Source organism: Pongo pygmaeus, chromosome 9, assembly GCF_028885625.2.
Source record: "Pongo pygmaeus isolate AG05252 chromosome 9, NHGRI_mPonPyg2-v2.0_pri, whole genome shotgun sequence".
Classification (NCBI taxonomy): domain Eukaryota; kingdom Metazoa; phylum Chordata; class Mammalia; order Primates; family Hominidae; genus Pongo; species Pongo pygmaeus.
This window is the reverse complement of record NC_072382.2, coordinates 107,519,129-107,539,312: the sequence shown is the minus strand read 5'-3', so window position 1 is coordinate 107,539,312 and position 20,184 is coordinate 107,519,129. Positions and strand designations below refer to the sequence as shown.

Below are 20,184 nucleotides of genomic sequence, written 5' to 3'. Positions count from 1 at the left end.
AAAGTTTGGACCCAGACCTCACAGAAGATGGAATTTCTCTCTCTAGTCTTCACAGCATTTTGCATTTTATTAAGAATGTTTGCCATGGCTGATTTCATTTAATTAGACAGGGAAATGGATATTTTTCCTATAGACAAAAAGTGAGTGAAAAGTGGTTTTGTAATGCTAGAGCAAAAATATGGAAGCATTTAAATCACTAAATTGATAAAGGATGTCAGAAAAATATTCACCTTCTTTGGACTACTAAAGGTGATTTGTATGCAAATGTAACTATAGTAAGATATGTGAGAAAATGTGTCTGTATTTAGGATGGTCTTGGCCTAGAACATAGAGAACAGACAGGGACTGAGCGGCTGTGAGGAGCTCCTGTTCTACTCAAAGTTGGTTCCTTGGAGAGCTGCTTTGATCAGACCTGCCCTGAAAAATCTGACCTAATTCCCACACCAGCCCTAAACCCTTATAGGCAATGGGACTGATGATGTTTCAAGATCTTGAAACCTGAGTCAAGATCTTGAGTGATGCTCTAGAGCTGCAGGAATTTTGGTTTCTACTGCAGCCCCACCTCTTTCTAGCTGAGCATCTCTGAGCAGGTTAGTTAGTTTCTTTGAACCTTACTTTTCGATAAAAGGAGAAAAAAATATATATCTTATTTTTAGGTTGTCATGAGGATTGAATATAAAAATGCACATCAGTTTTCCATTACAGTGTCTGACATATAATGTGCTCTCAATACATACAATTTTTACAATGAAAGATTTCTGAAACCATGCAACTCTGGAGCATTCCCTCTGGAGCCCTGCATGGGGGTCACTGGAGTGATGAGAAGATTCCGCTGTACTTAGGAGGTGGGACTTCAGAAAGAGCTTTGTGGCTTCTGCTTAATTGGACTCTCAATCAGTTTTCCTGTTGCTGACAGACAAACTGATGGGTTGACTCTCTGATCTGTTTTCAAAGATAGCTCCCTTGCTGGCAAGTGTTCAATTTACAAGAATGATTGCTCACTTCTCAGACGTATTGCCTAGTTTCACCAGCATAGTGTCTCTCATGGTAGCTCATTTTTTAGTTTAATATTCCTGACACAATGCCCGAGTTGATCGTTGCCACGGAAAAACGAAGATAGATGAGTCTACACCATTTTATACTTCATATTTCTTTTAAGAGCCTTAGATGAGTGTCAGCTGGGTGTGAAGATGTACTGTTCATCACTCTCCCAACTTACTCCTTAAGTTTCTCTTTGAAAAGTCTTAATTTTTGTTACCATCATGGTTCAATAGGCTATGAAAAGATTCAGTACTATGAATAGCCCACTTTGTATTACTGCTAGTTAGTACCAGCTTTCTTTTTCCACTATTCTTTCTCTTATAGAGAATGAGTTGACGTTCTGCACTTACAGTTTTGTAAAATAAGTAATTGTCATTTGCATTTTAAAATATTCTGTTTAAATGGCAAATTTTGCAAGGTCTGGTGTGTGGCAAGGAGGTAAGCCAGTCTTACCTTTGTCCACCTGTTAGCATTTAGCATTGTCCACCTGTTAACATTTTTAGGGGCCTGTGGAATATCTATCTGCTCCCCAGCTAGCAGAGGATCTCTAATTAAAACTTGCCTCTTTTTTGTTGCTGGCTGTGTGCTGGTAGAGTGGGCTGTTCTTAACATCTCCTTCCCTTGCTTCAGTCAATCTCCTTAGAAGAGCCTGCCGTGAGGTGCAGCTGGGGCCCCCGGCTGCCATCCATCTCCTGCCACTCCTGATCTGGATCAGGTAGTCTCCAGCTTACCATGTATTAGCTGGCAGCCTGCACGTGGGCTATGCCATTAAGAAGATGGAAATCTAGAGATGGTTTTCATGGCAGCTCCAGACTTCTCACAGGTATAGAAGCACACCCATATTATAGACTGAAGCAAAACACAACTTGGAAAGCCTTTGCCATTTTCTGTATATCACTTTAACTTTAATGGTCCTGCCCCCAAGCCTTTCTTCGGTTGTTGCCCCTTCCATTTCATCCTATCCAAACTCTAACATCCTGGCAATTTTAAATCCCACCTCCTCCATGCAGCCTTCCTTTATTTGTTTTCCTCCAGCAGGAAATCATCTCTTCCTATGTAGGTGAGTAAGGGAGAAAATACTAAGAGTAAAATATGTTTTCTCACTTACAGGCTTTGGATAAGATAACTTATTGGGCCATAATTTTCTCATTTGAAAAAAAGAGAAATACTACTACTCAAATTATGGTTTGTCACGAGGATGGAATCATGCAAAGCACCAAGTCCAGTGCTTAGGATACAGCAGGCATATCATAAATTGCAGTTATCATTACATAAAAGCATGAAAATATATTTTGGAAATTTTTTAAACAGCCAAATACAGCTTTTAGATAAGGTTAACTTGAATATCTGTTTCCCTGAACATCCTAGTTCCTTGATAAAGGGAATGTTAAAAATTACATGAGTTAGCTATAAAACACTTATAACCAATTACTGTGGTGGGGCTGTATGGTTGCACTGTATAAAGTACTTCTTGAATGCTGGGAAGACCACTTCTATACCTATTCACATCTTACCACTAGCAGAATTATCTTCCCAAATCCAGGAACCTAGCACCAGCACCTTCCTGAACAACTTAGATGTTTCTCTCCCTCTCAGCCTAATAATAATCTTACCATCCATCTTCTTTCTCTTTTGGTCATTGAAATTTATCTAGTTGATTACTTCAAAAACACCAGCCTATTCTAAATATGTTCACCCATTAGAAGTAGTTTTTTTGTGCTTGCTCTAATAATTTCATAAATGACTACCTTGAGGTACGTATGTCTCTTTACTGCTTTGTGTTCTGTTCTGCAGAACCAATTTTGTTTTGTGGGATTCTTTTTGCTAACCCCACCCAAAATATTGCATCCATTTTGGATAAGGGATATAAACAGTGTATAAATTAGTTTGTTTCAGCTTGGGCACACTACTAAATATCAATTACACGACACACACATTTATCTCAGCATTGATTATAAAGAAAGTACTAAAGTATTTGTAAGTACTCACAAAAAAAGGAAATGTTCAGCCATCTTTCTTCTGTACACCTTTAAAATGTTACATACAAACTAAGAAACAGAGAATTCTGTTTTTCAGTTTGATCATGGCTCACCTTTCTAGGTCCTGTGCTTTTCAGCTCAAACACATCCATTGTGTAATTGACTCTACGTCCGTAGTGGTCAAACTGAACATTCCCTGTCAGCCCTTGAATTCGAACCTAAGTGAAAAAGAAAACCACACGTGTTCACTTGCAGTTTCACTTATAGGAATTTTAACTTCGTCTGCTGGGCTTATAACTACTTTAAAAAGTAGAACTATCAACTATAACCAACTAACTGAAATGCCATTAGGTATTTGAGCTATTGGGATAGAATCTGAAATAAGAATATCAAAGGGATATATAAGCAATTTTGCTATACCCCTGGAAGAGGAATATGTTTTATTTGTTTTTACCATTATAAAGTTTCCATTTTTACTCGAAGAATCCTCCCTCAATTATAAAGTATTTTTATAGGAATGACAATTTTTTATGGTTACTTTTCAGTTTTATCTATATATCCACAAAATAGATTAAATAACCCTGATACTTATGCCAGATCATATTCTCACCTTGCTAATGTTAAAATTAAGATATAAGAAGCAAAAACGTACAAGAACATTTTTGAAAATATTGAAATATATTTTATTCCAAATTTCCTTTTAATTTGTTTTGCCTATGTTTTGAACGTGTGACATTTCAGAACATTTAAAATGTAACATTAAATATGTATATATTACCTTAATTATTTGAACAAATAGTGTTAGTATAATTATAAAAGAATAAAATAAACTGACTACTTAATCCAAAGTTACAAAGCAATTTAAAGATCTCCAGAAGTAGTCATTATTTCTGGTTCTGGTATGTCCCAGGACCCAAGTGGGCTTATACTTCCTGAACCCGTTGTGGTTAGCTAGGCCCATGAGACTCCTTCTGACATATGAGTTGTAAATAGGCAGGACAGGTGATATTATCAAGCCACAGAATTTAATTGCCAATTTGAAACCTGCCCCCAACTATCCATTTCCCTTTGCAGAATTCAAGATGGTAACTGCTCTGCCAGCCTATGTCCTCGAGTGATTACAATTAGCCAAGTGCCCCTGCTAATCTAGCATGTGTCTGAATAAGCAAAGCTCCTTTGTTGTTTTGAGTCACTGTGATTTGGGTTTTTTATTACTGCAACATAACCTAGCTTATCCTGATTATGCATCCACATAAAATGTAAACAGCAAGATTCTACCTTGTATTTTATCTAGAAATGTCCCAAAAATGATGGCTTGATATATTTAAGTAGCAATTGTAATAAGTATTTGTGCTTGGATAAATTAGTCTGTTTTTTGAAAGTCCAATTAAAACAAGACCATGAAATGAATTGAACTTAAATAAAATTGTGAGTTACCTGTTTGAGTGTCCTCTCCATGTCAATTCCCTGGCCCCATGGAGCAGCAGGATTTGCCAGACAATCCCCAGCATTTCCTCTCCTTGAGATATCAATTTTCTGCCTCCTAAGACTTCGGAAAGTTTCAGCCATCACAAGGACTCCATCGTAAGTCAGAGCAGAGGTGTACTAACCAAATGAAAATGAATATAATGGTAAATGTTAAAATCTTATCGAGTGCCAGAAATGGTCTGGGGTCTTTGTAAGTTTATGACATAAAGCACCATTCTGTCTGAAGGATGGTTAAATTACTGATAATTAATTGACTCTGGCTTCAGAAATTTCTATTCTTGCTTTAATATAAAGCCTGTATACCAAATCTTATCATCCTGACTTAAAAAGGAGAAAAACTATTCTGAAAAATAGAAATTCTAATAAAACAGTTTTCCACCAATTGGGAGAAGAAGGACCCTTACTTAGGCAAGGCCTTTCTGTTGTGTCCCAGTACAAATAGCTAATGTATCAAAGGCTAATGCAGCTTTGTAATCTGCCTTGTAGTTGGTTTCTGTGGTTGAACCCCAGGAGGGCTGGGCCTCTTAATCTTTTCCTGCTCCAAAAGGCCTAGCAAGGTTCTCTGAGATTTAATATAAGTTCATGGACTTGAAGTATCTATCTTTGTTCAGTCTCCCAGAAGAATGAGTGGAATTGTTTATTATTGTTATTCAGAAATATGATGCCAGAAATAATGTCTACTTATCCAACAAATGTGTATGCATCAGTGACTATGCTAAATAGGAATGGATATTGCCACACCACACCCAATGCAGGTGCACAGGAAGGCAAAGTCATTTCGTTAACCTAGGATCAAAGTTTTCAATGTAACCTAGGATCCAAGTGGAGATGTGAAGGATAGACCATCTGCTTCTCTTTGAGAAAAGATGAGCTCCCCCCACCTCTGAGAAAAGATTATTAAGGTTAGGAGAAAAAGTGAGGAAAGATTGAGATAAAAATGTAGTTTTCTAAATATAAAAATAAATCAACATGGGATCGCTTTTGGTAGAGATTTATTAGAAAATTCCTGAACACATGGAAATAGGGCACAATTTTCTTGAAGCAGGACAGATCTACTTATTCAACAAATGGGTATGTACTAGTAACTGTGCTAAATAGTATCAACTACTAACTACTAATCATGGCAAAAACTACATTGTCTCCTTTAGAAATTCCATATGGTCAGTTCCTTATAATTAACACCTTCCATGCCTGAATGAGCAGTAGGTTTGTGCTGTAGAAAGTGGAGGATGATCTCCTTGATTTTGTGCTTTCAAATGAAGAAAAATCATTTGAAATTCCAATTGTGGAAAGTAAACTTAGGGCCGGGCATGGTGGCTCATACCTGTAATCCTAGCAGTTTGGGAAGTTGAGGTGGGTGGATCACTTGAGCCTAGGAGTTCAAGAGCAGCCTGGGCAACATGGCCACACCCCATCCTTACAAAAACTGCAAAACATTAGCCAGGTGTGGTTGTGTGCACCTGTAGTCCTAGCTACTTGGAAGGCTGAGGTGGGAGGAGGATCGCTTGAGCCCAGGAGGTCAAGGGTACAGTGAGCAATGATTGTGCCACTGCACTCCAGCCTGAGTGACAGAGAAAGACCCTGTCTCAGGGAAAAAAAAAAAAAAAAAAGAAAGTAAACTTAGGCGGCACGGCCATGAGACATAGCAGCCACCATTGTAGGGAAGAGAAAAACTAAAACATGGATAAAATAAGGAGCATTAATTCTAACAAAGAACTGTTCAATAGTATAGGATATAACTCTTGTATTAGACGGATTTAAAAGAACCATGTAAATTAAGAGCTTTCCTATATATTCCTCCAGGACATGATAAAACAAGCTTCTGGATAGACGTGCCCTTCACAATTGATTGGGATGGGGTAGCTGAGAAAAATTAAGGTGTTTAAGCAAGGTTACACCAAAAATGAATGTGCTCGTCCTCTGCCTGACCCAACACATCTTTGAGTAGAGAAAGTCATCAAATCATCTTTTTTTGGTAAGGCAAGAAAATAAAAATGAGAAATAAAATGAATCTTGCTTAAGTCACAAAGGGCAAGAGAAAAATGCAATGCCAGTACTTGAGGACCAAAGGAGGAAGAAAAGAAAAATATTGCCACTTTTTCAACAGGAGGAAAGAGGCTGAGAAGAGATGGCACAAAAAAGCAAATGCGTTTGCTGTGTTTTAAAAAGTCCATTTATTTTTATGAAATATGTGAACCAGAAAAAAGAGCAGGTATCACACAGAGTGGTGCAGAGCCAAGGAGACATTCAGCCAGAGTGGCAAAGACCTGGGATTTGACGGGTCATAGAGCTGATAGATGGAAAGAAGCAGTAGTTTAAATCAGTTTTACCTTTTCAAAAGATGTAGTTCTTTTCTATGTGTCTTATTGTGCTATAATCCAGGGATGCACAGTTACGGGCTGACAAGTTCTAGGTGGCACCTAGAAAAGTCTTACATAATCATTTCATCTTTAGGCAGGGTAAATAGTGCCCTATAGTTATTTACTGCTCTGATAAGTGATTAGAATGATGAAATGATTTCTATTTACTAAGATTTATAGATAACAAGACAGAATTGGGCAGAATCATAGTGCAGTAGAAAAATTTTGGGCTTAGAGAAAAAAGAACCGGGATGAATTTTAATTCTGCGACATAGGTTTATGGGAATGTGAAGCACATTTTTTTGGTTATGGAGTATAAAACAGAGCAAAATGAAATGAAACAAGATGATAGTGACTCTCTATTGTGGTTATTATAAGGATGAAATTTCATATCATATCTGAGAGCTCTTTGAAAAATGTAGCAGACTCTAGCTAGGAATCATGAAGACTACAAAGATGAGTATTTGATGGTTACTGCCCCGGAGAGTTTATAGGAGTGAAACAGTAAGTGTGCAAATAATTATATTAACTCTCTGATGAGAATTGCCCAATGATATACTTATGGAGATTACAAGGGGGAAAGGAATCACATTGACAAAAAATATATATATATACTTTTAATTCTTTTTAAATGTACAGTGAGTTATTGTTGATTGTAATCACCCTGTTGTGGTATCAAATACCAGATCTGGGCCAGGCGCAGTGGCTCACGCTTGTAAGGCCAGCACTTTGGGACGGATCACTTGAGGCCAGGAGCTCGAGACCAGCCTGGCCATCATGGCAAAACCCCGTCTATACTAAAAATACAAAAATTAGCCAGGTGTGCTGGCGCAGGCCTGTAATTTCCAGCTACTCAGGAGGCTGAGGCACGAGAATTGCTTGAACGCAGGAGGCGGAAGTTGCAGTGAAGGGCGAGATCGCGACACTGCACTACAGCCTGGGTGACGGAGTGAGACTCTGTCTCAAAAAAATAAATAAATAAGTCAACCTGAAAAAAAAAGAAAAGAAAAGAAAAGAAAAAAGAAAAGATTTCATAGAGAAAGTGGAATTTGAGATAAAGCCTTGGAAGATGGTTGGATTTCGACAGGTAGACATGATGGTGGAGGACTTTTGAAGTAGAAGTACGTGCACAGGGAGTGATAAAGGGTGGGGAAATGCAGGGCAGCTCACATTGGCTGGAGCATCAGAAAGGAGGCAGAGGATCATGCACTTGGAAAGGCCTGATTGGCCTATAGAATGGAAAACCTTGATTCCAGGAGATTTTTTTAAAGCAGGGAAGTGACACGATCAGAAGTCATGCTTTTAATCTTGGTTGAAAAATTAAACACTTAGACTACACTTTAATTAATTATAATCAATCCTCATTATTTGTGGATTCTAAATTTTCAAATTTTCCTCCTTGCTAATATTTATTTGTGACTCTTAAATCGATACTTGTGGCACTTTTGTGGTTATTTGTGGAACTGTATAGAGTGGTGAACAATTTGAGTAACCCAACACACAAGGTCCCAGCTGTGGCTGAATAAGGAAACACTGTTTCCTTGTTTCTGCTCTCATACTGTAAACAAGTGTCCTTTTTGTGTTCTATTTAGTGCCATGTTTTCTGCAGTTTTGTGCTTTTTGCTGATGATTTCACTGTTTAACATGGCCCAAAAGCATAGTGTTGACGTGCTGTTTAGTGCTCGCAAGTGCAAGAAGGCTGTGATGTGCCTTATGGAGAAAATGCGCATGTTAAATAAGCTTCATTCGGGCATGAACCATGGGCTGTTGGCCAGGAGTTCAATGTCCATGAACCAACAATACATTAAATAAGGTTTCTTTAAACAGAAACACGCATAATACAAGGTTATGTACTGAATAGTTGACAAAAAGTTTGTAACCAGAGGCTAGCAGAACTTAACCCTATATTTCCCCTGGAGCAATGGTTCTATATTTACTTATTCAGTATTTAAAGAGACTTTATAGAACATAACTGTTGTGAATAATAAGAACTAATTGTACTGCATTTATTTAATAAATGGCTACTGAATGCCTAGCATCATGCCAAGAGTTGTGAATGATGAGAGGATTATATAACAAAGAGGACGAAGCTATAGCATAGACAAGTCTAGTTGGATATAATCAAATAGGAGACATTAAAATAATTATATCCTGTGTATTCCATGAACCTGGTCCCTGACTCAAGGACAGCCAACTAACAAATCCATTTAATAATTCGCATGTATTTATCTGTAAAATCAAAGGATTGGACGACAGTGCTTGACACATAGTGGACATCCATTTAATGTTCTGTTTTGAAATTTCTGTGATTTTATAAGGCAGTGAAGATGGTATGCTGAGCTGGCCAAATTCCAGTATTTCAGAGAAGAAATGGACATAGCCAATATGAAATATTATAATTAGAAAATAGAAGCAGAGCTGAGACCCTCTATCCTTAGATCTTGTTTTTTCTAGGCTTGAATTTCCAAATTGTATATACAACTTTTTACTGGAATACCCTGTAAGTAATAGATTAGCAAATGATGATGATGGTGCCTTATTAGGTAGGGGCTCAAACCACTAAGTTGGAGTTTAAGAAACATTATGCCATAATTTAACATGAGGTCTAAGAAAGTCATCTATCTGTTTAGTTTGATCAAATATGCTTATGATCAGAAATTTACCAGCTTTTTCTGAGCAAATATTAATAGCATACGTTCACAATATCAGTCAGAAAACAATGAAAACAACCTGATTTTTCACTGTTAATTTGAAAAAGAACTTTTGCAGAAGCTTGTATATTTTACATTTCTGCTAATTTCCTAATTTGCCTACTCATTTTAAATCACTTCATGAAGATTTCTGTGTAAGAGAAAAATTACGGATGCTCTTTCACATTTGAAGTATTTAGTTAACAATTTAAAAAAACATATAATTCTGAAAGGAATTTCATATGTATAGTACTGTAATAATAATAGTAAACTGCTTGAGCTAATGTCTAGCAACTCTACTCTTAAATACAGAAATTTAGAAATTATTAAGAGCATGTGCAAGGCAGTTATAAGGACAAAATGCTTTTTTCCCATGCCATACTATGTTTGGCAAAATGTTAATGGAAAAACTGTATAATAAACTTTTCATCTTAAATTTTGAAACTATCAGTAATACAGTAGATAAAAATAAACAAATACCTTTGGAGGAGTCTCAGATCCTGGATACTCTCTCTGATCTAGTTTCTTCCAGCGATCCATTAGTTTGATTACCATAGGTGTATTAAAATCCACCAACTGGAATCCAGTAACATTGGCTCCACCATGTATAAACCTCTCAAGAGAAATATCCTTGAATCCCTATAAAAATTGATACAAAAGATTGTTAAATTAATTTATTATATATGGCAGCTCTTCAATAGTAACATAAATTAATAACCTATACATATTAAAAGATTTTTAATAAAGCAATGGCTAAAAATGTGGAAAATGATAATAAAAGGTGTGGAAAATCTAATTGTGTCTATTTAGCTGTTAAATTCTGTAATTCAAAATCCAATACATGAGACAAAGATATGTTTTTATTTCAGTTCAAATCAAGTATTTCTTGAATGCCTCTGATTGCCTTTTATGAAGTATAAAGGGGGATACAAGAGATAAATATGATTGCATCAAAAAGTCTCCTGTTTCTCACTAACTCATTCTATGAAACTAGTATCATACTGAAACCAGCATTTGGCAAGGACACAATAAAAACGAAAACTACAAGCCAACATCCCTGATGAACACAGACATAAAAATCCTCAGCAAAATACCAGCACCCCAAATCCAGCAGCACATCAAAAGATAACTCACTGTGATCAAGTAGGTTTTATTCCAGGGATGCAAGGATGGTTTAACATATGCAAAGCCATAAATGTGATTCACCAAATAAACAGAATTAAAAACAAAAACCATACGATCCTCCCAACAGATACAGTAAAAAGCATTTGATAAAATGCAACACACTTTCATAATAAAAATCCTCAACAAACTAGGCATCGAAAGAACATATCTCAAACTAATTAAAGCCATCTATGACAAACCCATGGCAAACATCATACTGACTGGGTAAAAGCTTGAAGCATTATTCCTAATAACTGGAACAAGACAAGGATGTCCACTCTCACCACTCGTATTTAACATAGTACCTCCAATCCTAGCCAGAACAATCAGAAAAGAGAAAAAAAAGGCATTCAAATAGGAAAAAGAGGAAGTCAAATTATCTCTGTTCACTAATGACATCATCCTATACCTAGAAAATCCTAAAGACTCCTCCAGAAGACTACTATGTCTGATAAACAATTGCAGTAAAATTTCAAAATACAAAATCAATGCCCCCAAATCAGTTGCATTTCTATAGCCAACAACACTGAAGCTGAGAACCAAATCAAGAACTCAATCTTATTTAAAACTGCCACACACACACACACACAAAATATCCAGGAATGCATTTAACCAAGAACGTTAGAGACCTCTACAAGGAAAACTACCAAACACTGATGAAATAAATCATAGATGACACATAAAAATGGAAAAACATCCCATGCTCATGGATAGGAAGAATAAATGTCATTAAAATAATTACATTGCCCAAAACAACCTACAGATTCAATGCAATTCCTATCAAATTACCAACATTATTTCTTGCAGAACTAGAAAGAACAATTCTAATATTCATATGGAACTACTAAAAAGCTTGAATAGCCACAGCCACTTAAACAAAACGAGCAAAGCCAGAGGCATCACATTTTCTGACTTAAGACTATACTATAAGGCTATAGTAACCATAACAGCATGGTTTTGGTACAAAAATAGACACACAGATCAATGGAACACAATAATGAAACCAGAAATAAAGTCACATACCTACAACCAACTGATCTTTGATAATGTCAACAAAAATAAACAAGGGGAAAGGATACTCTATTCAATAAATAATATTGGGGAAACTGGCTGGCCCTATGCAGAAGACTGAACTCCTACCTTTCACCATATACAAAAATTAAAATAGATTAAAGACTACATAAGATGTGAAAATACAAAAATCCTACAAGAAAACTTAAGAAAAACTCTTCTGGATATTGGCCTAGACAAAGAATTTATAACTAGGACCTCAAAAGCAAATGAAACAAAAACAAAAATAGACTCATGGGACTTAATTAAACTGAAGAGCTTCTGCACAGCAAAAGAAATAATCAACAGAGTAAATAGCCAACCTACAGAATGAGAGAAAATATTTGCAAACTATGTGTCGGACAGAGTACTAACATCTAGAATCTATAAGGAACTTAAATCAACAAATAAAAACCAAATAACCCCATTTAAAAAAGAGCAAAGGACATGAACAGATACTTCCCAAAAGACAACATACAAACAGCCAGCAAACGTGAAAAAATGCTCAACATCACTAATCATCAGAGAGAAAATTAAAACCACAATGAGATGCCATCTCACACCAGTCAGAATGGCTATTATTTAAAACTCAAGAAACAGCAGATGTTGGTGAGGATGTGGAGAAAAGGGAAAAAATAAAAACTGCAACTGTTGGTGAGAATGTGAATTAGTCCAACCCCTATGGAAAACAGTATGGAGATTTCTCAAAGAACTAAAAATAGAACTACCATTTGACCTAGCAATCCCACCACTGGGTATATACCCAAAGGGAAGTAAATCATTTTGTCAAAAAGACACCAGCACTCATATGTTTATTGCAGCAGTATTCACAATAGCAAAGTCATGGAATCAGTCTAAGTGCCCCGAGAAATGGTAGTCCAGAGAAGAGAGCAAGATAGGCCTTTCATGGGCTCCTGTGTGGTAGGAAAAAAGATGGGGTCCACCAGATGGAGCGAAGAAGCTGGGAAGTAAGGATGCTATCCCTTCTTGCCTAGAGGTAGTAATCAAGGAATTCAAAAATTCTGGACAATTATTTATTTTCTCTCTCTCTCTCTCTCCCTCCCTCCCTCCATCCCTCCCTCTCATCTATCATATCTATTGTGTACACATTTTCTATATTTATCTATCCATGTATGTATGTATGTATCTATATCTGTCCATTATCTATCATGTATCTATTGTCTATCACCTATCTACCAATTATCTGTCTTTTATCTATCTTCCATCTATATATCTACCCATTTATCATCTTTGTTTTATACCTGGCTCCCTTTTATTGCCATGTATGTATGTATGTATCTATATCTGTCCATATATCATGTATGGACATGATAATATCATGTATATACATGATAATAGATATCATATATCTATTATCTATCACCTATCTACCAATTATCTGTCTTTTATCTATCTTCCATCTATATATCTACCCATTTATCATCTTTGTTTTATACCTGGCTCTCTTTTATTGCCACTATTTTAGGTACCTTGTAAAAATCCACACTCAATAAAAAGTGTAAAACAGACAATAGCAAGAAGAGAGCAAAAAGCCTATTAAGGAAGTGAATTAATAAAGCCATAGGTATTAGCTCAAAGAAAAGTAAATCACATACACACACACACACACACACACACGTGCATGAGCTTGTAGCTTTTGTAATTGCTTCCTTTTTGTTTTCTTTTAGTATTTAGTAAAGGTTCTTTTGCAAATATGAATATGCTTCAATTTGCTGAGGGAATGAAGGAGAGTGTTTTGTTTATTTTTTGGTGGGAATAAAATGTATAGCAATAGTCCTGCAGTTAGAGTAAGAAGTAATGAGGACTTGGAGTTGCTTGTCCTTCTGCATGCACCTTGGCTATGGTTTTGGGATCTTCAGATTGCTGTTTGGCTATCTAAGAAAAAATATATCAGTCTACTGGCAACTGAGCAAAAATTGCTGTCAAAGAGGCCCAGGTATACAAGCTAACAGCTATTATATGCTGAGCTTATTATATGCCAGGCATTGTGCTAAGCACATTACACAGATTATTGATCTAGTTCAGTTTTCATAACAAGGTTATGAGATAGATCCTATTATTGGCCTTATCCTAAAGATATGAAAACAGGCTCAGAGGGGTGAAGAAGAACTATTCAAAGCCATCCAGCAAATGTATGGTAGAGCTAAGATTCCAGCCATACAAACCACCTCTTGAGTTTGTCTTTTTCACCTTATACTCCTGCATATTCTTACACAGAGGTGTTTTAAATTTTATTAATTATCATAGTATCTATAGGAAAGGCAGTGTAATACTGTTTCCCCTCAAAAAGCCCACACTTTGAATTCCACATCTGTTACTTTCTAACCTTATACCTTCCACATTCAAAATGAGAATGAGAATGCTATGGTATCCAGCACATCTGGTTTGAATTCAGTAAATGATCACTATTATCAATTAATTCACTCAACAAATATTTATTTCATGCCTATTAAATGCCCACTAATTTGACAGCTCATCAGTAACATTCTCATTTTGTCGATAAAGAAACTAGACACCAGAAAGTAAACCTATGTTTCTGAAATGGGAAAAACACTGTCCATCAATCTCCAGCTAGTAAAATGTCAGTTGAACATTTGTTTGCTTCTATCAGAGTATAGGGCAGACCCACAGGCAGGCAAATGATTCCAATGTTTTCTAAAAGCCACAGTAATTCAACTATTGCATTAGTTGCTAATTGATGACATTATTATTTTCTTTCAACCATGGCTGAAATAGAAGGTCTGCCAAACCTTCTTTCATAGCATTATCCACAGCTGCAACATAAAGAGGCAAAGCTGCAGCCTTCAGAAAAATCATCTGATGTAAAGTCTAGCTGATAAATAATAGTTCACATTTCTCGAGTCCATCCTGTTCTTATGCTGAAAGTAAAGGGAAAAACTGCCATGTCTGATTATAAACCACTGTCAGTTATGATTTGAATGAATGGTGGGTGGCTCAGTTAATTTCAGCTATGTCTGTTTTGAGTACAGGCAATATTTTTCATATATTTTCATACATATTTTCTTACATATATTTTCTTTCATATATTTCTTTCATATATTTTCTTACAATTTCATAGAGAAAATTGATAGGATCTAGACCGTGAAGCAGTTTTCTCAGAAATATTTATTTTGGTGGCCATTTTGATTTCAGTTTTTATCCAAAGAATACAGTGGATCTGAGAGTTCCTGGGCAACATTGTAATAAAATTATTCACTCCATAGTCAGGAGGAAATGAGTGAAGTGACTTAAGTAAATAACGTCTCAGGGCAGGGGGAGATCAAGGGAAAGGCTTTCTACTTGTGAAAATGGGCCACTACTTTGCTTGAATTTCACAATGGTTAATTACCACTCTAGATTAACGTCCAACTTGGTTTTTCTTTAATTTCTATTTGTAGTTCATACATCTTTTGGGGGAAAATAAAATGTTTAAAATTATAGGTATCAGATATCCTGATGACTATTTATGTAAATGTACAGGTCTATCATCGCTGTTTAATAAATGCTTATTCTTTAAGTTCTACTTAATTCAGGTAACATTTCTGCTGTATTTTGCATTTCAGTTTCATAGGTTGACTAAGTTATATTGAGATAGCTCTGGTGCAATTAATGGAAGGAACATCAAATAGAATGGGGGAATTGCTCGCTTAGCGTGTTGTAAAAATTAGTTAAGAAATTGACTTAAAGTATGTACTTTTCATGTGCATGTAGATAGATGGTAGAGTCAGACATGCTCAATGCAGAAAAGTTAAAAAACAGGAAGCACAAAAGTAAAACAATGTCACCAAGTTGATGGAATCTTAACTAGGGTCACTGCACTTCAATGAAAATGTGCTAGACTGCAAATTTTGGGAAGCATGTCTCCTCTCCATTCTGAAACTAACCAAACACCTAAATATAAACAAGTCACTTTGCTCTCTGTATCCTAATGTTTAATTTCCTTTATGTTCTGAATGAGGCGTGAGTGGTGTATGTGTGTGAGATGGTGGAGGATAGGTAAGAAATAGGTTCAGTTCATCTTTAATTATATATCCAGAACATTTTGAAATTTTATATCTTTTTAATGATTGAGCCAGGTGTTCTCCTAGATGTAAATTAAATAATACTTTTTAAAATAAAAAATCTAAATGAGAACAAGATTCTAAGAATTTGTCTTGCTAATGGGACAAATGTCAAGCATTCCTTTTGCTATTGGTGGCCATATTTAAATTATTTGACTGCTAGAGGAGTGAATATCAATACAGAGCAATGTGTTTAATATTAGGTCCCCCTGACAGGTGCTGTGGGAGATGCTTAAGTAAATGGTCACTTGGTGGCATTATTCCCTAAGTTATTTATTTATTTGTGTATTTATTCTTTGCAATCAGACAGGCCAGAGCTTCAAACTTTTCTTTGAGAATTCAGATCTGCGAGATCTTGGGTAAATTACACTGAACCTCATTTTTCTATCTATTAAAAATCTTTTTTAAGGCCAAATTAAAGCAATTATAATAACAAAAACAATTACAATAACATAAGCTGGGTGCTAGAGGATAAGCAGGAGTTCAACAGATAAAGAATAGGGATAAGGACTCTTTTATAAGGTTAAAAAAAAAAAAGGGACATCGTTCCTGCCTTCAGTGAGCTTGCAGTGTTTTATTTGCAGTTGTGCCATGGGATGTTGGACAGTACTTGTTACAGAGGGGGTATAAAATAATAATTTGATAAATGAAAAAACAAGAATAAGTTCTATACTATGAGTACACAGGGTAGTTTGAGAACCCAGAGGAGGGACTATCAAAGTGGATATTTAGGGATAGCTTTCTAGAAGTGACTGTAACCACTGACTAGGATTGGGTGGGGTAAACACCTCCTGATAGAGATAACAGCCTAAACAAAGCTGGGAAGAGGAAAGCAGCATTAGGTGTCTGGGAATCAGTTTGGTCTGAAGAAGGGATAGTTGTGGGGTGGAGTGGGAAAAACTGTGGGGTCAAGTACGGATAAAATCTTAAAGGGCTTTGTGCATTAAGTTCAAGAGTGCAAATCCTTTTTCCTAAAATATTCAAGTAGAGCAGTGCTTAGGTTTTCAATGCTTACTCTGGAAGATGGTGGTAAAAACTGGGGCAATGACTCAAGAGTTGGGACAATGTGTCAATTGGAGAGACATCCAAACTCTGAGGAGAAGTGAGACACGTACTAGCAAGTAAGTCTGGAAAACCCATGGGGAATCAGGTCATGACAAATCTGATGTCTTTTACTGTATTTTCAGCCTGGGGCCAATAAAAAATTTAAGCAAACGATATCATCATTCTTGTCTTTAAAAAATACCTGGCAGCTAAATGAAAGAAGAACTAGGAAAGAGAAAGTCTAGGGGCAAATTAGGGAAGCAATTTTCTTACTTGAATCTCTAAGAAACAGACTAGGATAAACCAACTGACAGATAAGGTTTTCCTGCCTCTACTTCTCTGGGAAATTTTTGGAACAGACCTTAACCTATTGCGATATCATACACTTTCACCAGTACCTGTAGATGATGGGTTTAATAAAACATACACGCACCTACATACAAATCCCATATAGGACATAGAAAAGAAAAAAGAATCGCAGCAATCTTTCATTTCTAGCAAGTTTTATTCACACTTAATGTGCAATTGTTAAATATAGTGGCAGAGATAATCACAGAGAAATTTCAAGAATCAGGGAGGGGCATGCCCATTCAATTAGATATCAGGCATAGCTCATACTGTTCAGATGATGTTAGCTCCCTGTGGCCCCTCTTGGACCTTCTGCAGGTTCAGGCTTGAGTATTAAGGGAAAGGATTTCTACTTCTTTTGGCCTGGTTGGAGGTGAGATGCCAGTACACTGCAGTAGCTCCAAAAGCTAAGATCAGAGGGGCGTAGCATACATCAATGTATTCTCATTTTATCAGGATAGAATGATGAAGGAGATTGAATGGTTGTTAATTGAAGAAGAAAAGTTCAACTTATAGATAATGACAAGACAATTTAAAATAATGCCAGAGAACATTCACAACCTATTTGCATCCTTATTCACAAAGAAATTCCCTATTATTTTGTTTAATTACATGAAATCTGCTTTGTGTATTTCAGCCAAAAAATTTAAAGACCATTATGAAGCCAATATTTCAGTGACATTCCTTACTTTGTTTGTTGGTTTAAAAGATTATCATTTTTAAAGAATCTAAAGAACACCTATATTTAAACTCAGTTTCTCCAGGGAGTTAACCTTGTTTAAATAAGGGAGGTCCTTGACTTTTACAAAAATGCATGTCTGTAAATTCATGACCCAATTTCATGCATCACATATTGATGTCTGCTAAATTTCATTGTTTTCTTTTTGGTAAATATGGGTTGGACTTTATACCTTCTGCTTTTATATTCTACATTGTGACTACAGAATATTTTAAATATTCTGGAATATTTGTAACCATCCAATCACAAGTAAGAATTGTTATTGTAGACATCAGTTTTTTACTAATACTGTTAAATTACCCTTGATGAGTTGGTTTAAGTATAGCAGTTCCATTAATTGTAAATTGTAATTGTAAATTATCAATGAAATATTTTCTTGGTTTAATTTTTAGAATATTATTGCTAGTATATAGACATACAATAAACTGCTGTATATTCACCTTGCATTCTGCAACCCTGCGGAACTTATTAGTTCTACAAATATTTTTTGATTCCTTAGTATTTTTATATACATATAATCTTCTTCCTTTTCAATCTGGATGCCTTTTATTGATTTTACCTAAATATCTGTAATAGAACCTTCAGTACAACGTTCAATAGAAGTGGTGAGAGGGGACACTCTTATCTTCTTCCTGATTTTAAGAAAAATCAGTCTTTCAACCTTAAGTATGATGTTGATGTAATTTTTAATTTTGATTCTGGATTGACTTCACATTTGAGAATCTTATGCACATAGCTCTCAAAAATAGTTGTTGATTGGCTCAATAAAATAAAAACTACTCTAGTGTTATAAGTAATAGTCCTTTAGGGATAAATGAATAAGTCAATAGAATCCATATTAATACATTATATTATAATGTATGTCCGTGGCAGCCACTGATCTAATCATGTGTTACAAAGATATCAACCACATATAATAAAAGTTGCTGATTTTTAGTGAAAGTGATGGTTCTAGTCCCTATTGCAAACAAAAATGGTTTTCTACTTCATATACCGGAACTCTAGATAACTTAAATACACTGCCATCTCCTAGGGCTGTTTACGATATCCTTTGGAGTATTACAAATATTAATTCATTCCATCTTGTATTGATTTATTTATTTTAATTGCCAATGTCAGCAACTCATTTCTGGAATGATAATCTACATATAACACATTGATTTTTTTCCCCTTAATTCTATTGTTTGTAAGAATAGATGACAAAACCTCCTATTTGCTATAAAAGTCATTAGAGTCTCATTGTACAATTTCACTGTACTTAGTTATCTCGTAATCCTAAGTTTTTTACTCTCATAGTAATTAATACCAGAATATATTTGTCTTAAATTTTATACTTTTATAAAAAATAGTGAAACACTCTACTAAAACAGCCTACTAAAAGCAATGAAAAAGACAAGTCAAAATTTCTCAGTATTTTCATGATAATCCATTAAGTTGCAAGATTATACTTTATCTAAGAAACACAATATAATCATGGTTCACAGTATTTTGCTGTATTTTAATATTTCAGATCCACAACCAAACCCAGTTCACTAAAGACCGAAAATTCCTGTCTCAAAGTGTGACAGTCCACTTGCCATACGGAAAGAATGGGTAGATCTGAATCTTTTTTGCATCCTTTAGTTTCTTTCCTGTTTCAAGCGCAAGATAGTCATTTAAAAAAAGTGTCATAAAAATAGAAAAAGGAGAAAACATCCTTAACTTCTCCAGTATAAATCACTTTGGGAATCAGGCCCTTAGGGCAAATGGTACTCTATAATAAAGCAAGAGAGGCTGGGCTGCTCCATACACAATCTACCCCTACACTACATGGTTAACAAGACGTATTCAATGAGCCTTGCCAAGATATCGGAAAGGATTTCTCTCAGACCTTTAAGAATTTCATAAAAATGTATGTATCTTGTTTGTTAGCCATTTCTATATGATATGTGAAAAGTTGACATAATTTTTAAAAATTTGGATTACTCTCATTTAAAAGATTTGCTTATATAGCCATTATATACAGTTATTCTTAAAATTAGAGAACATAAGCTATTAGTTTAGATAATTCTTGTAATATCCAAATAATGGCTATCTTTATCTATAAAGTAGCATTTATCATTTAGACAGAGAAAATTATTTAATTTGACAAGTGGTATCATAGCAAAGTAACCATTATCATTTCTTTTAAAGGTCTCTTTAGCAGATACCAAGCTAATC

General features: G+C 35.5%; 1 protein-coding gene across 6 annotated transcripts in view; it reads right to left on the bottom strand.

Annotated features, from left to right (window-relative positions):
• Positions 1–20,184, bottom strand: part of GRIA4 (glutamate ionotropic receptor AMPA type subunit 4) — a 381,426-nt gene that overhangs the window by 73,745 nt on the left and 287,497 nt on the right. For all 6 annotated transcript variants that reach the window (XR_010127632.1, XM_054440025.2, XM_063671385.1 and 3 more), the window contains exons 7-9: positions 10,039–10,197; positions 4,458–4,625; positions 3,134–3,238 (exon numbers count right to left, since the gene is read on the bottom strand). Coding sequence is in view for 5 of the 6 variants with exons in the window: in XM_054440025.2 (XP_054296000.2) it covers positions 3,134–3,238; positions 4,458–4,625; positions 10,039–10,197 (432 nt within the window). In the remaining variant the exon portion in view is untranslated. The remainder of the gene's footprint in view (positions 1–3,133; positions 3,239–4,457; positions 4,626–10,038; positions 10,198–20,184) is intronic.